The sequence below is a fragment of the Crinia signifera genome, chromosome 3, assembly GCF_055691185.1.
Source record: "Crinia signifera chromosome 3, ASM5569118v1, whole genome shotgun sequence".
Lineage (NCBI taxonomy): Eukaryota > Metazoa > Chordata > Amphibia > Anura > Myobatrachidae > Crinia > Crinia signifera.
Window position 1 is genome coordinate 274,805,133 of NC_139219.1, and position 27,920 is coordinate 274,833,052.

General features: G+C 40.0%; 1 protein-coding gene across 4 annotated transcripts in view; it reads right to left on the reverse strand.

Annotated features, from left to right (window-relative positions):
* Window positions 1-27,920, reverse strand: part of PAX3 (paired box 3) — a 65,143-nt gene that overhangs the window by 32,577 nt on the left and 4,646 nt on the right. For all 4 annotated transcript variants that reach the window (XM_083178072.1, XM_083178070.1, XM_083178071.1 and 1 more), the window contains exon 4: window positions 27,413-27,547. In XM_083178072.1, the coding sequence (XP_083034198.1) occupies window positions 27,413-27,547 (135 nt within the window). The remainder of the gene's footprint in view (window positions 1-27,412; window positions 27,548-27,920) is intronic.

Consider the following 27,920-nt stretch of genomic DNA (forward strand, 5'->3'; position numbering starts at 1 on the left):
AGCAAATCCTGTCGCTCACCACATAATTGAACCTAAGGATGACGTATAAAAACAATTTACTTAATTTAAAAAAAAAAAATTCTAAATTTATAAGTGAGAATCTTTTGGCCTAGGGGTGGTGTGAAAGAAAATTCTGATAGCCTAGGGAGCCATCATTTGAAAAAGTTTGTCCTTTAAATAGATAATTGCCATTTAAGTCAATTTAAGTTCTCCAGCAAAGGCACTGTCATACTGAACAGACGCACATGGTCCTCATTTAATGATGCCAGCATGGAATGATTTACAATGATCTATTGCAATATCTGGATGAAAACCCAACGCGTTTCTCAAACAATCATTCACAACTTAAGTGCAAGAACTTCAGCTTTATATTATAAAAGGGTTCAATCCATACCACACAATTGTATGTTGCAAGATAAGCTAAATATTATATATCTACATATATATATATATATATATATATATATATATATATATGTGTGTGTTCCACCGGCGGCAATCCCAAATAATCGACACACGGTCAAAAGCATTTGCTTTTGACCGTGTGTCGATTATTTGGGAGTGCCGCCGGTGGAACACATGTATGCTGGATGTCCCTACAGGATCTCTAGGTCGGAAGGTACCCTTTTATTGCACTAATGGAGTGCTGTCCTCAAGATCTTATATATATATATATATATATATATATATATATATACACAGTATATACATGCAATTTAACTGGCCTTGCATTGGCTCTTGCATGTGCACTTGCATAGGAAAAGTGAACTTTATAAATTACTGGGGCAGGAACGGTGTGTTTGAAAACGGTTCTCTAATATTTAAGAAAATAATAATAGATATATATCGTTTTCTGGATTGATGTCATGAGAGTTTGGTGACTTTTAACCACTTTGCCAACAAAAATGTAAAAAATGGATAATATGTGAACTCTAATAATGGAACAAAGTGTAAATGATACATTTCAATATCTTGAGAATGGGATTGAGATCCATTCTTTTCTAAATTCAATAAAAAATAGCAGTGCATACCTACCAAAGTTCTCAGCTAAAGGAGCACTGCGACAACCATTGATTCACTCAACTTCAGAGCTCACACAGACAATAAGGACAAGGTTCCTGGCTGAATAGGCTTTTATCAAATGCAAAAGGCTCTATTCAGTGTAAAACGTTGTGCTTTTTCACTGTGTCTGTTTGATCTGGACTGAATGTCTAGTAAATAAATGTTTTTTGCAACTTTGAAAGATTGGCAGACAGTTTTACTGCAACTCGCTAGAACTACAAACTAAGGCAAAAAATAAAAAAAGAGGCGCTGTAGAACTGGACTTTGGGGTCTGCTAGAACTGCATAGCACTAATCTGAAAGTCCCCCGACCACTGAGCAACAGCTATAAAAACACAGACTTGTTTTATTCAGCACCATAATGCTTATTTGACTTAGGGACTACATTAAACAGTCATAAAAATGCACAGCGTCCTAGTTTCAATGGCCCATTTGGAATGTAGAGAAAGGCAACTCACAGACTGAAAGTTTTCCCTTTGTAGACTGAAACTTTGAGTGTTACTGTGAAACACCAATCACAATCAACATGCAAATGTATGACCCAGAATTTGTATGTGAATACGTTTTTCAATAGAATAACATTTAACTTTATTTTAATGTTGTAAAATTTTTTTTTTTTTTACAAATTTATGTTATTCTTGGAACCAGTGATTTAGCAACAAAAAATAATTTGTAAATCATTGGCTTAATAAATAAGTCTAATTATAATCCAGGATTTGTTTTCTTTAGTTCTGTCCCCATCTAATCTCTGAGTGGGGAGTTCTGTTCTGTTTCCAATGTGTATCTTTAGCCATGGAATAGTCTGTTTTGAAGATGAGCATTTTATGCCCGTTCAGAAAAATCTCCAAAATAATGTAAAATTGCTGAATTGTCCTTTACACACATATCTTAATAAAGCCACTACTGTATATAAAATCTAAGCAAACTAGTTGTGATACTTACCTGTGGTGTTTGAGTTTGAGCAGGGCAACCATCTGGGTTGCCCATGTATGTCTGCCCCTCCCCCTTTAGAATGGAAGCTCCCACGAGCAGGGTCCTCTTTCCTCCTGTGATTTTGCCTTTCATTACTTATACTATCACCTACTCCATACTCCCTATAATGGCACCTTACTCTTGGTTTCTGTCTCCCTGCTGCTTATTTGAGTGTTATAACAGTGTGAAGTAGCAATGCTTAAATAGAATATACTTGTCTTGTACTGTAAGTCATTGTTTTCCTGTTTCGCTGTTTTTCTCAATGCTTATGTACTTTGTTATGCGCTGTGGAACTCTTGTGATGCCTTAAGAATTCAGGATAATAATAATAATAATAATAATAATAATAATAATAATAATAATAATAAATTATACAAAAAATATGATAGGAATAATTACAGAGTATTGGTTCCCAACCACAGTCCTAAAGTCACATTAACAGGTTTTAAGGATAACTAAACTTGAGCACAGGTGACTTAATTAGTACATCAGTTGTTTTGACTTAATCGTCTGTCCTCAAGCCTGGTTAACCCTCAAAGCTGTACTATTGGTGTGCCTTGAGGACTGACTTGGGAACTTCTGCTCTAGAGCTACAAATGGACCTTGTTGGCCCAATAATTATTTTAATTTGAACCCTAGTAAACAGCTTGAATTTAAATAAGCTCCAGATAGACAGGTGGTACTAGATGAACAAATAAATATTGGTGTGAGTAATTCTGTCTTCTGGCCTTAATGTCTGTATGTTGTGCCCATTTGTGGTTCATTTGAGTGGCCTGCTAAGGCACTGTGTCACATAATATTTGGGGCCAGATCTTCTCTCTCTGCATTTAGGACATGTAGCATATTTAATGTTCTGTAAACTTCATGTACTTGGTAAATTGCCGAGAACTAGACGCTCCTACATTCCATGTCCATGATGTCACCTGTGACATCACCAGTCGGTTTCCCGTGGCTGCCCAACCAGTAAATCGTGCCATTCAGAAAACTAATCTTTCCTTGTTATCAGTCTACGTTTACTCAGAAGGTGTAAAATTATTGTCTGCACCATGGAGAACAATGAGCTGTAGCCAGTAGTTTGTTATTTTAGTTTCAAGTATACCTTTCAACAGTAACTCATTAGCTGTGGTACTATACATAAGGTTTCTGCAACCCACCCAAGAATGGGTTAAGTCCTTTAATACAGGTTTTCATTTGCCCAACTGTTTTTAATTTGCAAATGAAAGTTGTGGTAGAACTCCATCCTTTGGACCTCTTCCAGCATGTCAAGAATTAATTGTAATGAAAACAGCATTGCTTAAATACAAGGCCGTCCAGTTACTCTGCGTTATTTACACAAACAAAGTCCTTCTCAGTTTCTTTGATAAAAGCAGCTAAATCTTTTTCCTCTTTCATGTTTTGTCAGCACTTGAATCCCCTTTGTCCCCTGGCTATTTGCCGAGTTGTGGACAATGGTTCAGGAGAATTGAAGCAGATTGTTGGAATGGCTCTCTGTAAGCCTAATTATGATACGTTGACTGCACTCACCATGACATATTAAGGGGACCCAGGCTTATTCAATTAGCCACTCCAGGTTTCCCTTTCAGACCTAAAGTTATCCTTTGACTGTTTGTATTTCTGAACAGTATTCATGTCCATTGTGAAAGCAAATCCTTCAGCATTTGAGAGGTTTTTAAACTGAGGCTGTTATTGTAGCTAATTTTTATTAACTGAATGATACATGATAAAGAAACAGACTTTTGTTATTTAATAAGTACAAATCAGTGTGCATATGCTCACCTCTGCCTTCCTATAGCTACTGCTTCCCCTCCCCAACATTTCTCCTTTCCATATTCTCCATCTAACTCTCTTCTTCTGCCAGAAAACAATATTTATATGTTTACTATTTTACCACGTTTTTCCATTGTTCAGAACATATCATTTTCAATTTTTTTTTTTTTTTTTTTACATATAAAATTTCCTTTTGACTGCTGGCCTTAGCACTGACAATTTCCTGGCTGTGGAAGGTCATGTGCAGCTACAAACAGGAAGGAATGTTGGCTAAACCAGACTAGCAAAGACTCTATAAAGAATGTTCTCTGGTTTCATGCAGGATTTAGCCACAGCAGAGTATAATTGTGCAGGGATAAAATGTTCACCAACTCTTTAAATAACAATAGTCCCTGTCACATATATGGATTAATGAAGAATTACATATATATCATTTTGCCCCTATTTAGAAGTTCCATTACTCTGGTGGAGTTATTTGTGCGAGTGTCCACATTGGCTGTGATTTGCAGCCTATTGTGTAACAATTGGAAGACAAAATCACAGGATGTATGGTCTTGTATAGCAAACTGAATATCATTTTCAGAAATCTAATTTGAAATAGATTTAATAGAATATTGATTATTTACCGATGTGCACAAGTGCGATCCAACAGGGAAGTCATATGTGTACTTTTGGGCAAATGCACTACTCAGCTCTATATGATTTGTAGGATAAGATGGCAACATCTGCGAGAGTGCAATAGTTCTCAGTGCCCGTGGGGAGGAGATGGGTAGATTAAAGCATTCCTTGCTAAATACGGATTAGGTGCATAATTACAAAAACAAGATTTCTTTTTTCTTATTGCAAGTCACATTTATTTTAATGATACAAAGGGGTGGAGAGGGAACATTTAGGAGGCTTTCCTTGGTAGGACCAGCCCTGTTCTCACTGCAATATTTCCATATTTGTAGAGGAGGTAGGGTCTTAACCTGTAATTTTAATGGAATGTATTTTGCACAATTTCTAGGTGCAGTATAATTAAATGCTACAGACACAAAGGCAACATTTGCACCATCACAAGCACCCTCAGAAATCTCATGCAGGCACAGGGAGAACATGCAAACACCACACATATAGTGCATTTTTTTTTTATATTGACTGTACTCTGCTAGCATGCCGACGCTTTACTGAAATCGCAAAATACCTGGGAAACTTTAATTGAGATACACAAAGAAGGGCTTTTGTAATCTGCACACAACTGTATTAGTACCCGATGCTATGAAGGGTAACATGCCACTATACAATTATTTCAGTAGCGGGGGTGCCATCCTAACCAACTTAAGTTAGTAGTCAAGAAAGAAATGCAAAAAAGAAGTTGTAGGCGGATGCATTCCTGGAGTGCATCCGCCTACAACTTTTTTTTGGCGTAACTTTAATTGATGCTGATTGATGCACAATGATGGACAGGCTGCTCGGTACTTTGACATACTTGGGCAGCGCAGTTTAATGGTTAGCATTACTGACTTACAGCACTGAGGTCATGAGTTTGATTCCCACCATGTCCCTAACTGTGCAGAGTTTGTATATTCTCCCCTTGCTTGTGTGGTTTTCCTCCAGGTACTCCGGTTTCCTCCCACAATACAAAAATATACTGGTAGGTTATTTGGCTCCCAACAGAAATAACCCTACAATGAATGTGCGTGTGTGTGTGCATCTGATAGGGAATATAGATTGTAAGCTCCCCTGGGGCAGGGACTGATGTGAATGTTCAAAGATACTCTTTAAAGCGCTGCGGAATATTTGTGCACTATATAAATAACTTGTAATAATACTCCATATTAACCCTATTTTTTTTTGTTTGTTTTTTAATCACCATTATTAAAGTATTGTATTGTGTAAAACCATAATCATTAGTGAATAAAATAAGTTTTGAACTTCAAGGGAAGTTTTTAAAAATGCTGTGATACTTCCTTTATAATACTATTGCAATACTTTAACTTATTTAAAGATTTTTTTTCCAATTTCCCATCTGGCCCAGCCCCCATTCAGGACAGTCCTCTGGATACACTGTGACACATGCAGCTTGGTATCGTGACACACACGTGCCCTGTACACACTGGCTGCCAATAGCGACTTTGTTGGACCAAATACAAGTGACTATTATGGTTGGTACTGCAGTGTTTGAAGGCATACTGACAATAGTAAATAGGGATAAGACCACGTGGATTGCTGACTAATGTTATCATGTGTTGGCTCTCCCTGATGCAACATGGCTGTTTCTGATTTTAAGAAGATGTTCCACCAATCATCTGTCTCTGTCTGTTTTATTACAGCTTCGGATTGAATTTCCCCAGAGAGCAGAAATTAGCCATTTAGCAGTACAATGGATGTCTACTCATAAAAAACAATATCTAACTGGAGATAGTTTACTGCTGGAGGGAATGAAATGATCGCTGATCATTTTCTGAATTTACGGGAACAAATTGTTTCCTAAACAACCGACGTTCCTGTTTCATCCAACCCAGATACAGGATTTCCCATATACATGTGGTATACAAATAGCCTGGAGCATAACTATCTATCAGCATATTGACAGGAACAGTACAAATAAAAATAAAACTGCTCCAATAAAAAACACTCACAATTATAATACGTTTCCAGTATCTGTATAGAACATAAAATAAGTTGGATACACTCATATTTGAATGTGTATTCTTAGGCCTTTATTTACTAAAATCTGAGTTCTACGATGGGATGTTGTTATGGGCTATGGCCAACTCTTTATTATCGTCTATAAGGTGCTTAAGAAGTAGATTCTGATTGGTTGCTCATAACAACATCCCATTGAAATAGAACTCCCATCTTAATAAATAAGCTCATTAAAGAGTGAATATTTAGATATCCGAATGCTAGGAAATGTGTTTGAAAAAATGTTTCCTCAATTAACACATCCGTGTAATGTCATCACTTGACAAAGGGCCATCTCAACATATTAGCACAGTGGGCAGATTCCCAGGGCCCCACAAGTCTAGGAACCTTGGGTTGGGTGGTGGTCACACAATCAGAGCGGTCGGCCAGCATTCTCTACCTGCCTTCAAACCTGCAGCCAGACAGTGAATGACTGTCAACATGATGATTGGTGAATGGCTGGAGCTATGCTCCAACCAGAGTGCTGACAGCCATTCACTGAATGGAAGCATGTGGAGAGACAGCGCAGCACTGCAGAAGGGGCATATTAGAAATATTATTTTAATTGGCTTCCATGAATGGGTGAGTAGGGCCCCCAGTGCAACGAAATGTTGTTAAGATGGCCCTGTTACAACAATGCTATAAAAATAATATTTCTCCATATGTATGTGGTCCTTTTTCTCGTACCATTCAGTTTAAGGCAACTGTATGTAACCAGTGTATGAGGAAAGCTATGATTTCATTTCACATGACTTTTCAGCTTAAAGCGGGGGGGGGGGGGGGGGTTGGGTGTGGGGGGTTTCAGAAAATGTATTTGTTACCATGGTGCAAAATAATGTACTATACATTTTATGTTATAATTCAATGGATGACAGCGCCACTCGGGTTTTTTTTATTACATTATAGTGAAATGAACATTATCATATACATGCTAAAGCCTTAGAAACAACTGCACATTGTCTAGACTGCCGACTATATACTTAGCACTTCTACATGGGAGACAACACAGTATATGAGTTTAATGTTTCTTGTATATATATTGTAGTTCCGTTGGCTGAGTTTAATCTGATTTATGCCACAACAGAGTCTGTTCTTTGGGGAACTTATTTAAATCTATATCATAATAACCAATTAAATGTTTCTTTTTCCTCCTGAGTCACTATGAATGGTTTATGTCAGGGCTGATTTTCCTACATTTCCTTTAAACTGCACAAACACAGCCAGTTAATAGCAATGTCTTCCTTTTAATCAGGGTGCCGGGATTTAATTGTGGAGATGGTATGTTTGTATCCAGCGCATTTTCTCTCCTGTAACCCCTTCACTGCTGCGTCGGGCCAGGAATACACGAAGCTGCGCGGTGGAAGGCCTCTATTTAGGCTTTGCATACAGCCCCAACTACCAAACCTCAGCTTCATCTTTTTTTTTTCTCTTTAAGAATGGAAAATACAGTGAAATAAAAGCAGAGCTTGCATCTTTTAAACCAAGACATGTGTTTTTCTTTTTGTATATATTCATGTTGTTTTTTTTCCTGATTTTACGTCTCCTTCCACTTTCACAAAACCAACAGGGCTTACATGTGCTTCTTGAAATAGTACAGAATGATTTGGGTGTAACATCACCCCCCTTCCCATAATGCACTGCTTATGTATATGACTTTTGGGTGTTGTATATTTCACCGACAGTCGGGATTCCAACAGTCATTACTCAGACGTCGGAATCCTGACTGCACAGTGGGGAGAGCGCAATGAAGCCCCTTGCGGGCTCGCTGCGCTCGCCACGCTGCGGGCACGGTGGCGAGCTGCGCTCGCCACCTATTTTATTCTCCCTCTATGGGGGTCGTGGACCCCCATGAGGGAGCAGTCGGGATTCCGACGTCGGAGTAATGACTGTCGGAATCCCGACTGTCGGGGAGCCGCCGGCACCCATGACTTTTCAGTATCATGTTGACATATTATTATTATTTTTTTATCTTGTTTATTCAACATTTTAGTATTCAAGTGCTTAGTTCTATTTTATGTAATCCATTCACCAAAAGGTACTTGCTCCATGAGCTGACATTCTAATTTGGAACACAAGTGATGGCATCTATTTGCAAAAGTCCAAATATGTTGGGAGCATCTAAAAGAGATTCCAGCTTTTAATAACTTTGTCTAACGACATTGATGTAGCCAACTGCGACCAATTCTATGGCACCTTAGTTGTCAACTCAGTCTGGCCTTGCCCCAGTTATGCCAGGGGAAATCACTGGCACAGCTGAAGTGAGCACACACATCGTCACGCCCGCTGCATCCAACAGGCCAATGTCGCTGTGACGGAAAGTCCCTTCACTGGGTCAAAGTCAACAGCTTTTGCCATTCTTATTTCAGTGACTTCAAACACATCAGAGCACGACAACTGTGCACACCACCGAAAATGGTGGCGAATAACAATATGTAGTTTGTGCTTATAACACGGGGTTGACCATCTGGCAGACAGTAGTGAGATATGGGTTACAAAGGCTCTTTTGTGACCCAGAAAACTCCAGCTTCTATTGCATGAAAGATTTTTTTGTCTATTTCATGTGGTCCATGTTGTTGTAATATATATACTGTATTTATCCACTTAAGTTGATTGGTAAGCAGCAAATTTATTTTTATTTGTGTGCAAATCCATGCTTTTGATCCTAGTTAGGCCAGACATAGCTCTGTGGGGGTGTATGGGCAATGAGATTGTTCCATAATACACAATAAAGGTGGGGACATGTGACTCTTATATTGTAACTAGTAAAAAGCCCGTCAAAATGACAGCTTCTGAAATGTATTTTCACTTTGAGCTGTGACAGGTTTTACTTTCTCTTTGAGCTGTGACAGTTTTTAGCCCACAAACTCTACACCCCACCCCTTGCCCTATATGCTCCTACCTCCAATCTCTGCCTACACAGCTCCCTCTCTTTTTATATACATCAAGTTTGAAACAGATCAGTGTCCTGGCAAAAATTGCTTTGGTTTGTTGAGTGGCCTCTAGTGGTCACTGCCAGTACTTCACCTCATGGAGATGAGGAGTAGTTAGACTTTTATGTATATAGATGCACTACAGCGGTAGGTGGTTGTAAGTGTGCATTCCTCTCCTTTGTTGGGTGTAGTGTTTGTGAAACACAAAGAGCCCCATGACTTGTGTGGGTGTGGTACAGCGGTCCGACAGTCATTAGCCCGACGTCGGGATCCCGACTGGCCGGACTCAGACAGCATGGTGAGCACAACAAAGCCCCTTGCGGGTATGGTGGCTCACTACACTCTCCATCTATTCTATTCTCCCTCTATGGGGGTCGTGGACCCCCACGAGGAAGAATAGCAGGAGGCCGTTGGGAACCCGGCTGTCTGTGTTTTGAAAGTCGGGATCCCGACGTCGAGTAAATGCCTGTCGGAATCCCGACTGTCGGGACCACGTCCGGCACGTGACTTGTGTGCTATTAGTCAGGGGCTAACTGCACTTAGCAGGCCTTATTGTAACTAGGGGCTGCACGGACGGTGTAAAGGTTAGCATTACTGCTTCACAGCACTGAGGTCATGGGTTTGAGTCTGTGCAGAGTTTGTATATTCTCCCCGTGCTTGCATGGGTTTCCTCCGGGTTCTCCGGTTTCTTCCCACAATCCAAAAATATACTGGTAGGTGAATTGGCTTCCAACAAAAATTAACCCTAGAATGAATGTGTGTGCGTGTACATGTGGTAGGGAATATAGATTGTAAGCTCCACTGGGGCAGGGACTGATGTAAATGTTCAACTATTCTCTGTAAAGCGCTGTGTAATATGTATGCGCTATATAAGACACTGTTAGCAAATAAATAGTGCACACACCACTAATTATAATCAGCAGCTTGTCTACCGGTCAGAAGCAAATCTAAGTATTATTCCCCCAATATCTGGCATCCTTATGGTTTGCAGCTTTTATTGTATTTGGAAAATGCTATGTGTGAATAAAAGAAGATGGAACATGTCTGGCATGCAAACATCCTGTATGTCACTAAGGTAGTGAAGACATGTATTAAGTGGCGTGCATCACACAGATGCCACCTTGCTGTAGACTAAAACAATTTCATTCTGCTTCTAACATACTTATGGCCTTATATTACCACAGGCAGAGGGCCGCCAATAACAGCTCATTAGCACTAATTCAGAATGACATCAATGCTCCTAAGAGATCATTCGAACTATCCATCTAATTACCACAGTTTACTTTGTAAATCAGTCTAGAAGGCAAATTAGAAAAGTTTTGTCCATATGATTCCTTTTCTGCTAACCAAATATCAGTGTAATAATAGTATATAAGCATCACTAATTATTAATAAATAACCAAAGAACGCAAGTACAATGCCGCTGATTAATAATAATTGCCATCTGTCTAGTACCAAAGATAAACTATATAGAAGTTCTGTATGATCCTTAACTTTTCGGAATATTCTAGAAATATTCATCACAAGAGTCACCTAACGTTCCTCAGTAACTAATGACATGTACTGTATGAATACAGTGCAAATGAGAACTCAAATTGTAGACCACTTGGGTTTTAGACAATCACTCATTTGCTATGTGCATAACATTTTTATTTTAAAGTATACTTCCCTTGAACAATGTAAGCATGTATATGTAAAAAGAGAGCTTTAAAAATATTTGCATATAATCTTAATTGTTTAACATCTAAACAATATTTGTGGCAAGAATATGTGAATGTTGCAATGGTGTTATGCCAATATTATAACACTTATAGGATAACAAATATTTACTATACATGAAGAACCGTTGATGTTAGCATATGTTTATTTGGTGAATAATTATGGTGATTATAGTGTGTAGTATGGTATTCAGATTCTGACATATATTTTCATAGTGATAGGGGTCGATATGTATTTTTAATTCCAAAAACAGCTATTTATCTAGCGAATATCTTGTGTTCGTGGAAGTAGTCTAGAATGGCACATTAAACATGTAAATATTTCCTAGTGCTAGTAAGTTGTAATTGTAATTGTAGCATCTAAGACCATTTCGTCCTATATTTAGCAGCCAGACACATATTAACTGACAGGTGCATAAATCTGATATTTATTTGCCAGACTGTGAGTATAATGTAAGCAGAATAAACGATTTGAAAATCTGAATATAGATACATTTCAAAATTGACTTTAACCTATTTCCATCACAGGAGCTGGCTCCCATACTTATTTTGTATGAGGTGTTTTAATATGTTAAACATATATTTTCTTATCACTAAAACACTTTAGCACTATTGTTTTTATATTTTGATAATATGTTCTTCATTTAACCCTTTGAGTGCCAAGTGAATTTGTCAAAATGAGTGTGAAAATAGCTGAGCAAACGTTTTCATTCATCATAATGAATGACCTGCAATATTTACCTTGTACAGGAAATATAGGGGGAAATGTCATAGGATGAGAGAATCAGAAAGTGAGAGATTTAGTAAGAATTCTCCGGTTTTTAAAAGCGCAATCATTTACACTGCAAAATCTGTTTGATTTTGCAGTGTAAATGATTGCCTCTTTAAAAAAAAACTGGAGATTTCTTACCAAATCTCTCACTTTCTGATTCTCTCATCCTATTACATTTTCCCCATCATTTTTTTACACCACATTTTTTATTTGAATTTATTTAACAAATGTAAGTTCCACTGTCATGTGTCAGACACATGGAAAACAGAAAGCTTCCCAGATTCCGCAGCGCAGGAAAGTAATACATGAAAACGGAAATATATATGGTCTAATTTTCTACAGTGATTTTTATATTTACATCCATTTATGCTAAATGCATCACTTTAGCACCAATGGCAATATAACCTTATAATAACAAAGCAAAGTAGAAATGTATATCAAAATCAACCAGCGTCAAGTGATTACCAAATGATTGCCTCAAACACATGCAGGGTGCACAAAATTAACATTTACTGCTGTTTTAACTCATAGGGCAGACATCCTGTCATGCACATATATCCTTACTGAACTGTTGCATGGCAACCATAACTATTTGTTTTACCAAAATAAGAGAATTTATTAAGTGATAAATGAAGTGGCTGATTACACAGACAATACAAAAACCAATGATCATAGTTTAACCCTTTGAGCACCAAAATCTCTGAAAGAGAGTTCTCAACATATCAGCTGCATTGCTCACATTTGTTATATAAATTCAAATAGTAAATGTTGAGTAAAAAAATATAATATTATATATATTATTATGTTTTCTATATAAGGTAAACATTACAGGTCATTATAATGAATAAAAATATTTGCTTGCCAATATTTACACTAAAGGTGCCCACACACTAGAACGATTTTTTGTCCGATTGTCCGATTTTCGATAAATCGGCCGATATATCGTACTTTAGCTGAATCTTCTGATCTTACGTGCTGCACAAAAGTTCAGAAGATTTAACAAAAGATCCATAGGAACGCACACGGGATCTTAAGAAAAATCTTTGGTAAAGATGTGCGCTTGCCTGAAATCTTTGGTCCAGGGCGGACCAAAGATTTGAAGGCTAATTTATGCGCACATCTTAAGATCGCAGATCTTTCTAGTGTGTGGGCACCTCTATTTTGACAAATTTACTTGGCACTCAAAGTGTTAAATAAATCAAAAGTCAATTTATTACATTTCCCCTTAATGTCTCCTAACTTGATTAGGTGATTGAAAGCAACCAACAAATATTATTATTATTATTATTATTATTATTATTATTATTATTATTATTATTAACATAATAATTTATTATATAGCACAGCATATGCCGTTGTGCTTTACAATTGGAGACTGTGATACAACAAAATGGGTATTTACAGACAGTCATAGGTATGAGGGCCCTGCTCGCAAGCTTACAAATCTATAGGGAACTAGGCATTAGTTCCACCAGAATGCAAATTTTCCTGATGTGCTGTATGATAAATATCCACAATGTTCGGGTAAGTATGCCTTTACTAAATCATCCTTGAAAAAATATTTATACAACATTATTTTCATTTAAGAATTCTGTAAAACCTTGCAGAGACATTTAATTTAATTCAATTCAAATTTATTCCATTCATTGTATTTTTAAAAATTCTACAAAAGTTAAACTACATAAGGAAATGAAATAGATACGTACATTTTAGGTACCAGAAACATATCTTTGAAATAGGGATAAAATCAAGTTTATCCCAGTATAGAAACAAATAGTATGTATAATGGATAGAACTGATATTATTATAATATTATAACATATTTGATATTGCATGTTCGGTACTCTTTACCTAGCACGGCGCCCATCGCGACCATCGCGACCATCGCATGCACTAAAAAACGGGTGCGATGCGATGCCCACGATGGCCGCGATTTCCCATAGGGACCAATGTTAAAAATCAGATTGGTCGCGATTTTAGTGTTAAAAGTCAGATTGGTCGCGATTTTTACATAGGAATCAATGTTAAATGGGCCACAGAGCCCTAATAGTCCCCCTGAAGTGTGAAATGGCCCCACAATTTTTAACGCCACCCCACGATCAACGTGAACCCGAAGCGTGGCGAGCGCAGCGAGCCCGCGAGGGGCAGCGGTACGCGTCCTCCGACCTTTTCATACCCCCACTATCCACGTCGGCGTGGAGTTGAGAATAGAATAGTGTGGCGAGCGCATCGAGCCACCGAGCCCGAAGCGTGGCGAGCGCAGCGAGCCCCGCGAGGGGACGCGGATACCTTCACAGGTAAACGCGTCCCCTCGCGGGCTTCACAGGTGTCCGCGTCGCCACGGACACCTGTGAAGCCCGTGAGGGGACGCGTATAACTGTGAAGGTATCCGCGTCCCCTCGCGGGGCTCGCTGCGCTCGCCACGCTTCGGGCTCGGTGGCTCGCTGCGCTCGCCACACTATTCTATTCTCAACTCCACCCCCACCGTGGGGTATGAAAAGGTCGGAGGACGCGTACCGCCGCCCCTCGCGGGCTCGCTGCGCTCGCCACGCTTCGGGTTCACGTTGATCGTGGGGTGGCGTTAAAAATTGTGGGGGCCATTTCACACTTCAGGGGGACTATTAGGGCTCTGTGGCCCATTTAACATTGTTTCCTATGTAAAAATCGCGGGCATTGAGCCAATTAACGCTAAAATCGCGACCAATCTGACTTTTAACATTGATCCCTATGGGAAAATCGCGGGCATCGCGTCGCACCCGTTTTTGATTTACCCGCGATGCCCGCGATGCCCGCGATTTTTTACCCCCGACGCCGTGCTAGCTAAAGAGTACCGCATGTTCTATAGAAATATTTATTATAATGGTACATCAAGTTTAAACAATGCTTTGGAATACAGAAGCAAGATAGATAGATAGATAGATAGATAGATAGATAGATAGATAGATAGATAGATAGATAGATAGATAGATAGATAGATAGCCAAGATTTCACAAAGGGTTTAAATGGTTAAATAGGATTTCCCAGGTCAGCTACATTGAAATTATCACCCTTTGATCTCATTAGGAACCAATAACAAAGGAGATAAAACACAAGTGGAAAAGCCACTGGCTCTTTCAGATGTAACAAAAGTATCAACAAACAACTACTTAATCAATATTTGCCCAAAGAGACTACTTAAAAACATCCTTTTCACATTATAATGTCTGGTTGTAAAACAGCGGTAAAGCAAAACCTAAAATGAGGTACTAAAACAACTTAATTACCTTTTACTGTCCTGTTTGCTGTATATACACTCAGGACTAACAATATGCCTACTGCAAGCAAGCTGGACAATGAACAGTCCAAACACAGAACCAAGAAAGAGGCTGGCAGATGTGTCACACACAGAATAACACAGAAATGCACAACCGCTAACTTCTCTAGGTCAGGCTGCAGAAAGTAACTAAACTATAGAATTAGATAGATAGATAGATAGATAGATAGATAGATAGATAGATAGATAGATAGATAGATAGAGTGATTATACACACATATATATATATATATATATATATATATATATATATATATATATATATATATATATATATACACACTGTATATATATCAAACTGTGGATAGGGATAAATTATCAACCAATCAGCCTGTTTGCACAATGACAGCTAGGAGCTGATATTATTTCTTCTTTTATTTCTCTCTCACACACACTCACTCTCTTTCTTCCAAGGTTTTTTATTATTATTATTATTATTATTATTATTATTATTATTATTATCATGTATTTATATGGCTCCTATTCTGCTACTTATCAGCTACATACATCACAGGGACAGTCTATAGATTCAGTGTAGACAGCTGTTATTCCTAGGACTGCATAACTCAGCCATGAGGGTTACTATCATATAACTGTTTGCTTTGTGTTTTATAAACGTCTCTCTGCAGTCACAGTTTACCAGCAAGACACTATAATACGTGTCAGTGAAAATATCTGATAATCCTAGCAACTGAAGCGATCACAAGTGCACAGAAGCCGGACAGAAGTGCACAGAAGCAGGACAAGCCACATCAGCAGATGCACCTAGGAGAATTATTTTGAACTAATGCAATCAGATATACAATATATGCAGCCTTGTACAAGTAAACAGCAATGTAACAAGCAATGCATCATAAGCAATGTATCACAAGCACTGCACTATAAGCAATGCATCATAAGCAATGTATCACAAGTAATGATCATAGCAATGTATCCTAAGCAATGTATCACAAGCAATGATCATAGCAATGTATCCTAAGCAATGTATCACAAGCAATGATCATAGCAATGTATCCTAAGCAATGTATCACAAGCAATGATCATAGCAATGTATCCTAAGCAATGTATCACAAGCAATGATCATAGCAATGTATCCTAAGCAATGTATCACAAGCAATGATCATAGCAATGTATCCTAAGCAATGTATCACAAGTATTGGATCATATAAGTAATGCATCATAAGCAATGTATCCTAAGCAATGTATCATAAGAAGTATTTCTAAGGGTTGTTTATTATTAGTTGGACTGAATGATGAAGTGATAGAGATTTTTGCACCGAATGACAGATTTAGTTAATTAGAAAATATATCTCAGTTCATTTAATGATAATATAAATGTGTCTGTATGTCACCCCAGCATTGGGCAGCTGCCACATCCAGGCACATATGTGCTTCCTGCACGGTAGGTTTGGCATTGGCATGCACTTCCACTTGTAGCGAAGCATCCAGTCCTGAGATTTATTTGAGGCAGAGGACTCCTTGCAGTTCTGACTGCTGCCGCTGCTGGAGGGGCGCTGTACTCCTTACATAGGTGTGTACCATGCAGCCACACTGCGTCCTGCGCCGGGCACAGCAGCACCCAGCCGGCCACGGAGAATGGCACTGATCGCAGCACAGATCCCCGGCAGAATACACGCTCCAGGGAACAACATAGCCCAAAACTTTTTTAAACAGACTTCAGCCCTGAATTTCTGTGCTGGTAAATGTACAATCACTGTAGGAACCAGGTCATTAAAATGCACCATAAGCATTAAAGCATATATACCGCAACCTGTTGCTTCTGATTGACAGTACATGCTGGAAGTAGTAGTTCTACAGCACTAAGGGTCATAGGCTGCAGAAGCATGGAAAGTTTCATCATTTACACCCACAATTTAGCTTTCTGCCAGAGGGTGACTACTATGAAGAGAGAACGGTAATTATCTCTTCATATAATGTCAGCATTGCTATTTACATACAGATGGTAACGGTATATATGCATACATAGAAAATCACCTAGTCCCCAGCCCAGTGGTGGGCAACCAGGGCTGTACTTATGCTGACCATGCCGCCCCATGCTGTTTTATACACTGCCATGCCTACACCTACAGTAGGGTCCCCATGCTAATTACAACAATCTGCTTGTACAAAGGAGGAGAGATGTTCTGTGCATATCAAACCAAAGGTCTGGAACTATTCAGGGCAAGGTGAATACATGTTATTGGCTATATTAAGAAAAAATAATCATATATTCGGATGGAGGGGTTTTACTTTCTGACGATTTGGTTATTTTCTGGTAAAAAGTACATTGAGGTGGGGATGATTTTTTTTTTTTTCTTATATTGAATTTATGGATGGTAATTGTAGCCTCCTATGAGGCTTAGGTCCTGTGGACGTGTTTGCCTCATTCTCTGCTACAAAACTATAATAATACCAATATTACTACTACTACTACTACTACTACTACTAATAATAATAATAATAATAACATTAGTAGTAGTAGTAGTAATAGTAGTAGTATTACATTTATTTATAAGGCACAACTGGCCAGATGTATCAAGCTTCAAAAAGTGATAAATGGAGAGTGATAAACCACCAGCCAATCAGCTCCTACCTGTAATTTTTCAAACCCAGCCTGCAACATGACAGATAGGAGCTGATTGGCTGGTTGTTTATCACTCTCCATTTTATCACTTTTTGAAGCTTGATACATCTGTCAAGAGAACAATACAGGGTACACATAACTAAGCATAACAGTAACTGAAAAACTAAAACAGTAGTGCTGCTACTACTACTACTACTACTACTACTACTACTACTACTACTACTACTACTACTACATCAGGTCATTTTATGCACTTATATGTATAACAAACTACAAAGATCTAGGTCTATACAATACTATAAAATACTGTACAATACTAGCACTGCACAAGGAGTGTTTTATATAGCACAACACTACAACACCGTGTGCAGCCTCCTCGGCCGGGCCCTCTCCTCTCTGCCAGGGGCAGTAGGGTCTACTACTAACCCCTACTGCGCATGCACAAATCTCTGCTGTACTGTGGAGTCTGAGCACTAGATCGCTGCGTATGCGCAGATTGTCAGAAAAATGGCAATCGCCCCATTTTTCCATTGTTTCTGCAGTGCTCCTGCCGCTGCCACGGGACTCTGGGGGGTACGTATTTCCAAAATGGGTGCACTGCACCCATTATAGATATGCCACTGCCTAGAGCTCATTTATAAAACATACTGACTACATTGCACTACTTTAGCGCTGCATTATGAAGATCAATAGACTATTTGACTATTTATTAGCATTGGGGGAGATGGTGGCAAGTAGACTGCACAGGTTCTTATATATCAGTCAGTACTGATAAATAGTACATTATAATGACATATATCTATTTTTCTGTGCAGAGTAAATACTGGTTGATTTTACATGTAGCCCCACAGATGTTAGATAACTTTTTAAGTGCAATCTAGATTTCTGTTTGAACACAGCCCTCCCGAATCTAAATCTTTCTGCATAGTTAACATCTGCCCCATCTGCAGTGCTGCATGGTTTTGATCAGTTTCTTGCTTTTTCCCCTACTTATAACCCTTCACATTACATTGCCAGGTTGCACTCAGGATTTTGTACATCCCAGTTTACTGCCAGATTCGTTACATCGCTGCCAATGGGTCCTGAGCTGGCACTTGGAGATGAGATCATGTCTAAGCGCTGGCACTATGTTGTGAAGAGGTGGGTAACCCAGATTACCCATTCACACTGCACCATGAGACAGGATGAACCATTTTTAACCTTTGAACAGTTGGAGTGCTCTGCATTTACTGTGTGTGAGATGGGCAGTCTCAGGACAGTCCATAGGACTAGAGTGCTCTGCTTGTGCTGTATGTTGTGTGTGAGATGTACAGGCCTAGTACAGTTCATAGGCCTGAGGTGCTCTGCATGTACTGTGTGTGAGATGGGCAGTCTTGGGACAGTCCATAGGACTAAAGTGCTCTGCTTGTGCTATATGTTGTGTGTGAGATGAACAGGCCTAGTACAGTCCATGGGCCTGAGGTGCTCTGAATGTACTGTGTGTGAGATGGGAAGTCTCAGGACAGTCCATAGGACTAGAGTGCTCTGCTTGTGCTGTATGTTGTGTGTGAGATGTACAGGCCTAGTACAGTTCATAGGTCTGAGGTGCTCTGCCTGTACTGTGTGTGAGATGGGAAGTCAAAGGACAGTCCATAGGTCTGGAGTGTTCTGCATGTACTGTGTGTGAGATGGGCAGTCTTGGGACAGTCCATAGGACTAGAGTGCTCTGCTTGTGCTGTATGTTGTGTGTGAGAGGAACAGGCCTAGTACAGTCCATGGGTCTGAGGTGCTCTGCATGTACTGTGTGTGAGATGGGAAGTCTCAGGACAGTCCATAGGACTAGAGTGCTCTGCTTGTGTTGTATGTTGTGTGTGAGATGGGCAGTCCTAGGTCAGTCCATAGGCCTGAGGTGCTCTGAATGTACTGTGTGTGAGATGGGCAGTCTCAGGACAGTCTATAAGACTAAAGTGCTCTGCTTGTGCTATATGTTGTGTGTGAGATGTACAGGCCTAGTCTGTAGGTCAGGGGTGCTCTGCATGTACTGTGTGTGAGATGGGCAGTCTCGGGACAGTCCCTAGGTCTGGAGTGTTCTGCATGTTCTGTGTGTATGAGGGAGATGGGCAGTATCATGATAAACATCTCATACAGTGAAAGCTGGAGAACAAACCTTAGTTGTCTGGTTACATGTAAATATTTAATGTACTGGCTGGCAGTCGCGTGTACCGGAGCTGTGTCCACATCCCATGACTATAGCTCCTAAATATGTCCATCCCTGGATAGGATCATCCATCCGTAACAAATCGGTGCCTGTGGAGCAGCCCTGCCAGCCCCCCATCCCTACACCCTTTACTAATGTCATGCAGTGAGTAACTCCATGCACAATGTTAGTCACCTACTGACTCTTTTCATCTACTTTATATCCTCATACACTGACACATATTTGCTTCATTATTCAGTTATTTTACACCCCCCCTTCCTTTGCTCCCTCCTCACTTCCAACCTCCCTCCAGGGTCTGACTTCCATTATAAGCAGGACAAATCTTTACTACTTATAAAGTGCCACATCTTGCCAAGATTTAGTAATTACAAAGTTTCTGCTGGGCGGAAAGGGGTTAAATAAAAGAAATAAGGGGAGGTTGCAGAAATTTCACGAATGTTTGCCTGGGGCTGCAGAGGGCGGGTATCGTTCAAGATGAAAGTGAGAAAGGAAGAAAGGAGTCAATTTAATCTGCCTCCAGAGCTCTGAGATTGGGGAGAGTTTTGCAGAGAGTCTATTGGGGCTGAGCGCCTGACCAGGGACAAATGCATTGTGACGCCGCCTGGGGGCCAGTTCCACTCTGCATGGGGGAAACAGAGGGAGCCATTCAACTGGTAGCCCTGTAATACACTCAGCAGAGCTGTAAATGTCACACTGAGCAGCAACAGAAATATTTACAGGACCCAATTCATGGCTAAAGCAGACAAAGTGGAGGAGGACACAGGTTGCCTCATTTCTCTGCTTTGGCGAATCAGTTCCCGTATGACGCGCGCGCCCTGCACTGAACTCTAGAAAAAAGACAACATAAGGAATCAGAATCAGCGATAGATTCTGCTCGACGGGAGAGTTCTGTCCATCCTGAGCACGCCTTAGGACACCTGCGTTACCATAGACTTCAGGGGGATGCATTAGACAGCCCCCTAACCTCCAAAAGGGATGCACAGTACCCTTCACCCCATTTGTAAGCTAGATTAATACAACGAATCAATGGAAGAGACAGCTGTATGCAAAAGTATATCAGCAGGCCGTTTACACCAGAATTATAAGGTGTAACAAACATATATAACAACAAAGCGTGGAAGCGCTGGCTTCTGCAATTTCTATTTAAACAATGTGATCACAAGCCATAGGGCACCCCACAACTAGGAAACATGAGTGCCAGTGTATATTATATATATATATGAAGCAAAGACATTAATCCCCTGCACTCATTATTGCAATGTGTAGGGTACAATCATGCACTCACTATCCCCAGGTTTGGGGTACAGAGAGGTATGTGACCACATTACTTAAATAAAAAACACTGAATGCAGCACTCACCATAATAAACAAACTCACTGTAAGAAATAATTAAATAATGGGGTTTTGGTTCATTTATTTTATTTATTTATTTATTTACAGCAGATTCCATTAAGCTTTACAGTTGTAGACAGTGATAGAACAAACTGGGTAACAACAGGAAGACTTGGAGGTAGGAGGGCCCTGATACAAGCTTACTATCTACAGGTTCATGAATTGATTAATGCATTTAAGCTGGCAGGCCTTATCAAGTGACCCCATGTTTCTGGGAATTATGAGTTATACAGCAGGACTTGCAGAAAAATGGGGTCTCGCAATGAGGGCTGCAAGTTTAAATGCATTAATCAATTCAGGAAACAAAACCCCATTATTTAGTTCTTTAAAACTTTGCTAGCAGGAGCCATGTCTGTCTGTCTGTCTTGGAGGAGGTGCGTGTCTATTCCGCACTGAGTATTCCTTTTGTTCGGACTGCATACAATTCCCTTTTTGCTTGTTCTGTGTATTTTATATTTTTATTTTGCACTATTTCTAGTGTATCTGCCTTTTTGTATCTTGGCAAGTGCGGTGCTATCCTTCTCTAGGTGTATGTATATATAGCGAAAAAAAAAAAGAAGAAAAAGTTAGAGATGTTTCCGGTGCACTCTTGGGATTGCTATGCTGTCCGTTCAACTAATTTGTCTGTCTGTCTGCTAGTTATCAGGAGATTTTTTTATCACTTAAAAGCGCAACAGAATTTGCTGCGCTATTATTTATTTATTAACAGTTTCTTATATAGCGCATACATATTCCGCAGCGCTTTACAGAGTATAGTTGCTCATTCACATCACTCCCTGCCCCAGTGGAGCTTACAATCTATATTCCCTTACCACATGTACACACACAGAGAGACATTCTAGGGTTAATTTTTGTTAGAAGCCAATTGACCTACCAGTATATTTTTGGATTGTGGTAGGAAACCGGAGTACCCGGAGGAAACCCACGCAAACACGATGAGGATATACAAACTCCGTACAGTTAGAGCCGTGGTGGGAATTGAACCCATGAGCTCAGCACTGTGAGGCAGTAATGCTAACCATTACACCATCCGTACTGCACTATATTAGAAACCGATAATAAATTATTATGATCCTTTATTTACATGGTGCCAAAAGGAAACAGTGGCTCATACTGCTTTCACATTGCAAAAACCTGCTTTAAACCTGATTTTCTAAACGTGTCTTAAAACTGATCAAAAGCCAGTTAAACCCCTTTCATATTGCATGATGTAAAGGTATATTGCAGTTTAAATACCGTTTTGTACCTTTCAGATTCAACCCGTTTCACCCATAGAAAGCCATACAATGTCATTTTAAATGTTTTTTTCCTGCTTGTGGGCGGGGATCAAGTGTGGTTATCATTTGTAGCAAATACCGTTTCTGAGCTGTTCAGACTGCAGGGAAAACGGCTCAGAAACGTGTAGGATCCTGCTTTTAACACGTGTCAAAATACCGGTTTTCTGTAACCGGTAAATTGACAATGTAGCTTTCACATTGCAGCTGGAACCGTTTTAAAGCACTAAAAAAACGGCAATATACCGTGTTACAGCTGCAATGTGAAAGGGGTATCACAGTTGAAGACAATCAGGGACAAGCACAGGGAGGGTGCAGGGTACATAAACACAGCTGCATCAGGGTAGCAGGAAACCACCATGAATTTGTTCAAAGATGTGTGAAAATTGCCAAGCAAGCATTTTTATTCATTATAATGACCTGTAATGATTATCCTATATAGAAAATATTTAAAAAAATGTACCCAATATTTTTTCTTTTCATTTACATAACAAATGTGAGTGACGCTGGCATTTTTGGCGGATAATTTGCACATCACAGAGATGTTGGCACTGAAAGGGTCAAATATATATTATATATATATATATTTGAAAGGAGGATGCTCGGCACCACCTGGCACCCACTCAAGCAAAATAACTTGCAGCATATATTACACTTTTAAAAGTGGCACTAACAGGTCTTTTCTATAAAAAGAGTCGTCCTCACGGCAGAAGAAAATAGCTAGAATTATATTGGTTGCTATAAGCAACATCTGAACCTGTGCTAACACAAACACTTGTATATGCTATTTACGACCAAGAACCTATTAGATGTCTATATTATGGAATGTACAGGACTTACCTTTGAGATAGATAGATATATTTATATATATATATATATATATATACATATATATATATATATAAAGCTGATCACTATGATGTTTTATGTCTTAATTACCTGGACTATAGCATCTCAGACATATGTAACATACTCTGTGGCGTCACATATATGCTCTGGTGAGTTATTATTCACTATGCACATAGACAATCCTGGCCCAGGGGCACAAGTGTCACTAGGCACGCTGTCTGCAACAGCCAATCAGCATTTACCAGTGTAAGTAACTTGTCACTCTCCAGTAGTTATGCTGCTGAGACTTGTAGTTTGACAACAGCAGGAAAGCCATGCACATGCCTAACCATAATAGTGACATAGTGATATCTGCCCTGTATAGCTTTGGTGTTACCATATACAGGTTCTAGCACTATCCTACAGAGATTGGCACTTACTGCAAAACCATTTAATCAGGCCACAAATCACTGCACTCGCTAAAGACAACAAATATTGGAAAGGGCTAATATTGGGGTTTTATGCAGCAAGAAAAAAAAAAAGCATATATATATATATATATATATATATATATATATATAATGTAAGTAATATATTTCACTTCTTAGGTCTCCAAAGATCTCTCCTACATGGGGATCTACATCACACACAGAGAGGAACACGTTTCCCTATAAATCTATCCATTTATCTTATCACATATATACAGTAATAATTAATTTCACATAAATATATATTTTATCCATTTAATGTCCATACATGCATCTATCTATACAGATATCTCCCTGTGGGAGAGATGTACTAAGCTTTGGGGGAATGTAAAGTGGAGAATGATAAAGTAACAGTCAATCAGCTCTTAACTGCCATGGGAAAGGTTGTGTTAAAAATGTGACAGTTAGGAGCTGCCTGATTTGTAGTTTATTTCTCTCCACTGTATCACTCTCCAATGCAGGCTTAGTACTTCTATCTAGAATATTTATCCTCTAACTTTTACTATCTATTTATCTAATTCATATCTATACATATTATATCCACAATTACCTATGTATTATCTATCTATCCATCTATCCATCTATCTATCTATCCATCTATCTATCCTATCTCTTTACCTCTATCTATCCATCCATCCATCCCTGTGAAGTAATGATGCGTGCAGATCAGAAGGGTTAATGGTCCAGTAACTTTCCTTTCATTGCTGCTGCTAGCCCTGAGACAGCCAGAGACATTTTGTAGGTAAAAGTGTCCTTTTTCTTCCCCAGTAAAGAGTCCATAAAACTCTCAGTAGCAGTGGCTATTGAATTATTCATCCCTCATTGCAAGCCCATAATGTCCTTTCTGAGGCTTTTGTCAGGCAGCTTTCTCACTCCTTTCTCCTGCATGATAAGAAAGGCAGCCCTCCTTTGTCCATGCCAAGCTGCTCCTAGCACAAGCTTTGTATCAGCAGAGCTAAACTAGGAGTTTCAATGGACTCTCCTCCCTTTGTCCCCCAAGTTCATCTCCAAGTGTAGATTGTGTATGGAGAGGTTCCTTTGTCATCCATGGAAAAGTTGTACAAATGTTTGACCAGCTCATTTGATACTTTTTGTCCCCTCTAGCGCTTATATGCAGTCACTGCGGACTTTAGTAGCAGCAGCCAGGTCAACGCAAACGCATTACACTGGGGTAGGAAACGCAGAGCCCTGTGTCACTACAGTAACCTTGCACCATGGGTACCTGCTTTACGCTTAAGGGCACCTACCAGGCTGGTTGTTCCTCCTCAAGATTCAGGGGTGCCTCCTTCATATAGTGGGTACCTGCTCCACGCTGAGGGGCACCTGCTCTAGGCTAAAAAGCACGACTTTCACTCTTAGTGGTACCTAATAGCGCAAAGGGACACCTGCTCCATCCTGAGGGGCACCTACTTCTCCTGAGGGGCACCTGCTCCACTCTGAGGGACACCTACTTCTCCTGAGGGGTACCTGCTCCACACTTAGGGACATCCACTTCTCCTGAGGGGAACCTGCTCCACTCTGAGGGGCACCTGCTTCACACTTAGGGACACCTACTTTATCTGAGGGGCACCTGCTCCACGCTGGGGGGTACCTGTTCCACACATAGGGACACCTACTTTTCCTGAGCGGCACCTGCTCCACGCTGGGGGGTACCTGTTCCACACTTAGGGACACCTACTTCTCCTGGGGGTAACCTGCTCCACGCTGAGGAGTACCTGCTCCACATTTAGGGACACCTTCTCTTGGGGGGCACCTGCTCCACGCTGGGGGGTACCTGTTCCACACTTAGGGACACCTACTTCTCCTGGGGGCAACCTGCTCCACGCTGAGGAGTACCTGCTCCGCATTCAGGGACACATTCTTCTCCTGGGGAGAACCTGCTCCACGCTGGGGAGTACCTGCTCCACACGGGACACTTACTTCTCCTAAGGGGAACTTGCTCCGCGCTGAGAAGTACTGTACCTGCTCAACGCTGATGGGTACCTGTTTCACACTTAGGGACACCTACTTCTCCTGCGGGGCACCTGCTCCACGCTGAGAAATACCTAACCCACGCATAGGGACATGTCTCCCTGTTGTTGGTGGAATTTAATAATTATACTTTGCCATCTCACCACAGAAGACGCGTGATTGTGTATTTAGTTGCAATGAGAGACTGGACCTTATCCCCTGCTATACGCTGTAGAGATTCCTGTTAATGTGCTATACTCTGTATAGATCCCTATTAATGTGCTATACACTGTAGAGATCCCTATTAATGCGTCCACCCAGGTTCCAACACTGCTGGAAACACAGAGCTTCTGTTTCCAATTTATTCCAGGACAAATATTTCAGTTGGAATCGAATTATTATCAAAGCGCCTGAAACAGCTGAAATAAGTTTGTGCACTTGAAGGATGTCTATTATTTCAGCATTCACCCCTTCCAGGCTGGCAGTGGGCTCCAGGGCACCGAAGGGGTTAATACCAGGGCACTATATAGGCAAGGGGACTGTGTAATGAAAGGAGCAGTAAGAGAATGGGGTGAGTTAGGGCAGATGACAGTTACAGATACCCTTAATATCACTTGTGGAGGAAGCAGAAAGGTCTGTACGTCTCCCCCAGCCAGCCCCTCGCAGAACACAATCTGGAGCTCCTGTGGTTTTCAATTGATGTCTAAAACTAATCTTCCAGGCTCTGCAAAGTTTCTTTCCCTTTATGACCCCCTCCCCCGTTCCCCCCTGTAGCACTATCTTATTTTGCCATCATTTGATAGGTTCCATCACAATGCAAGATCCCCAAAGAGGGAGAGGGACAACCAGAGGCACTTCCATTTCAGTTATTAAGGGTAAAAAGGGAGCAATTGCTGGTTCCACATATACCAGCAATTACAGCGATAGACGCAGGAGAAATGACAGTGTGCATTGACAGCACCGACAACAACTGCAAACGGGCCAGTATACAAGTAAAAGACAAATACAAAATATACTGAGAATATATATATATATATATATCTACACACACACACACACACACACACACACACACACACACACACACACATATATATATATATATATATATATATATATATATATATATATATATATATATATATATATATATATATATATATATATACACACACACACAACAGTAACATTGTCCAGAATAAAGTTAAACACATATTCGGTTTCCACAACTTCAGTTATTATTTATCAACTTATTCAGTTATTATTCCCATTATTTATGTCTATTTCCAAAGAAAAGTACATACATTAGGGCCCATACTTAATAAATATGTTATTGCACTGTTCTACCATCCAAATTACCATGATGCAGTAATGTGAAATGTTCTATAACCGCGACAGCAACTACACAATAAATAACGAGAGGCATCGCACGCAGCGATCCTGCAGCAGCTGGAGGTCACCCAGCGGGGATAGAGTAACATCTCTGCACTGTACTCTACCTCTCTCCCTCAGGATCCCGTCAATGCTGTGTTTTGTCCTCTTCTCCTGCTCCTCCTGGTCTTTCCGATCCATCTCTACATCGTCATCTTCTCCTTTCCCAAATTTGCTCCTCAATATACGGCTGATGGAGCTGACTAGAAGGAGGGAATGGAAGGAAAGGATTATAGTTCCTGTATATATATATATATATATTTTTTATTGTAATTATGACCAGTTAATTATATAGCGCACACATATTCCGCAGCGCTTTACAGAGAATAGTTGAACATTCACATCAGTCCCTGCCCCAGTGGAGCTTACAATCTATTTTCCCTACCACATGTACACGCACACACAGACATTCTAGAGTTAATGTTGTTGGGAGTCAATTAACCTACCAGTATATTTTTGGATTGTGGGAGGAATAAACCCACGCAAGCACAGGGAGACTATACAAGCTCAGCACAGTTAGGTCCATGGTGGGAATCAACCCATAACCTCGGCGCTGTGAGGTAGCCATGCTAACCA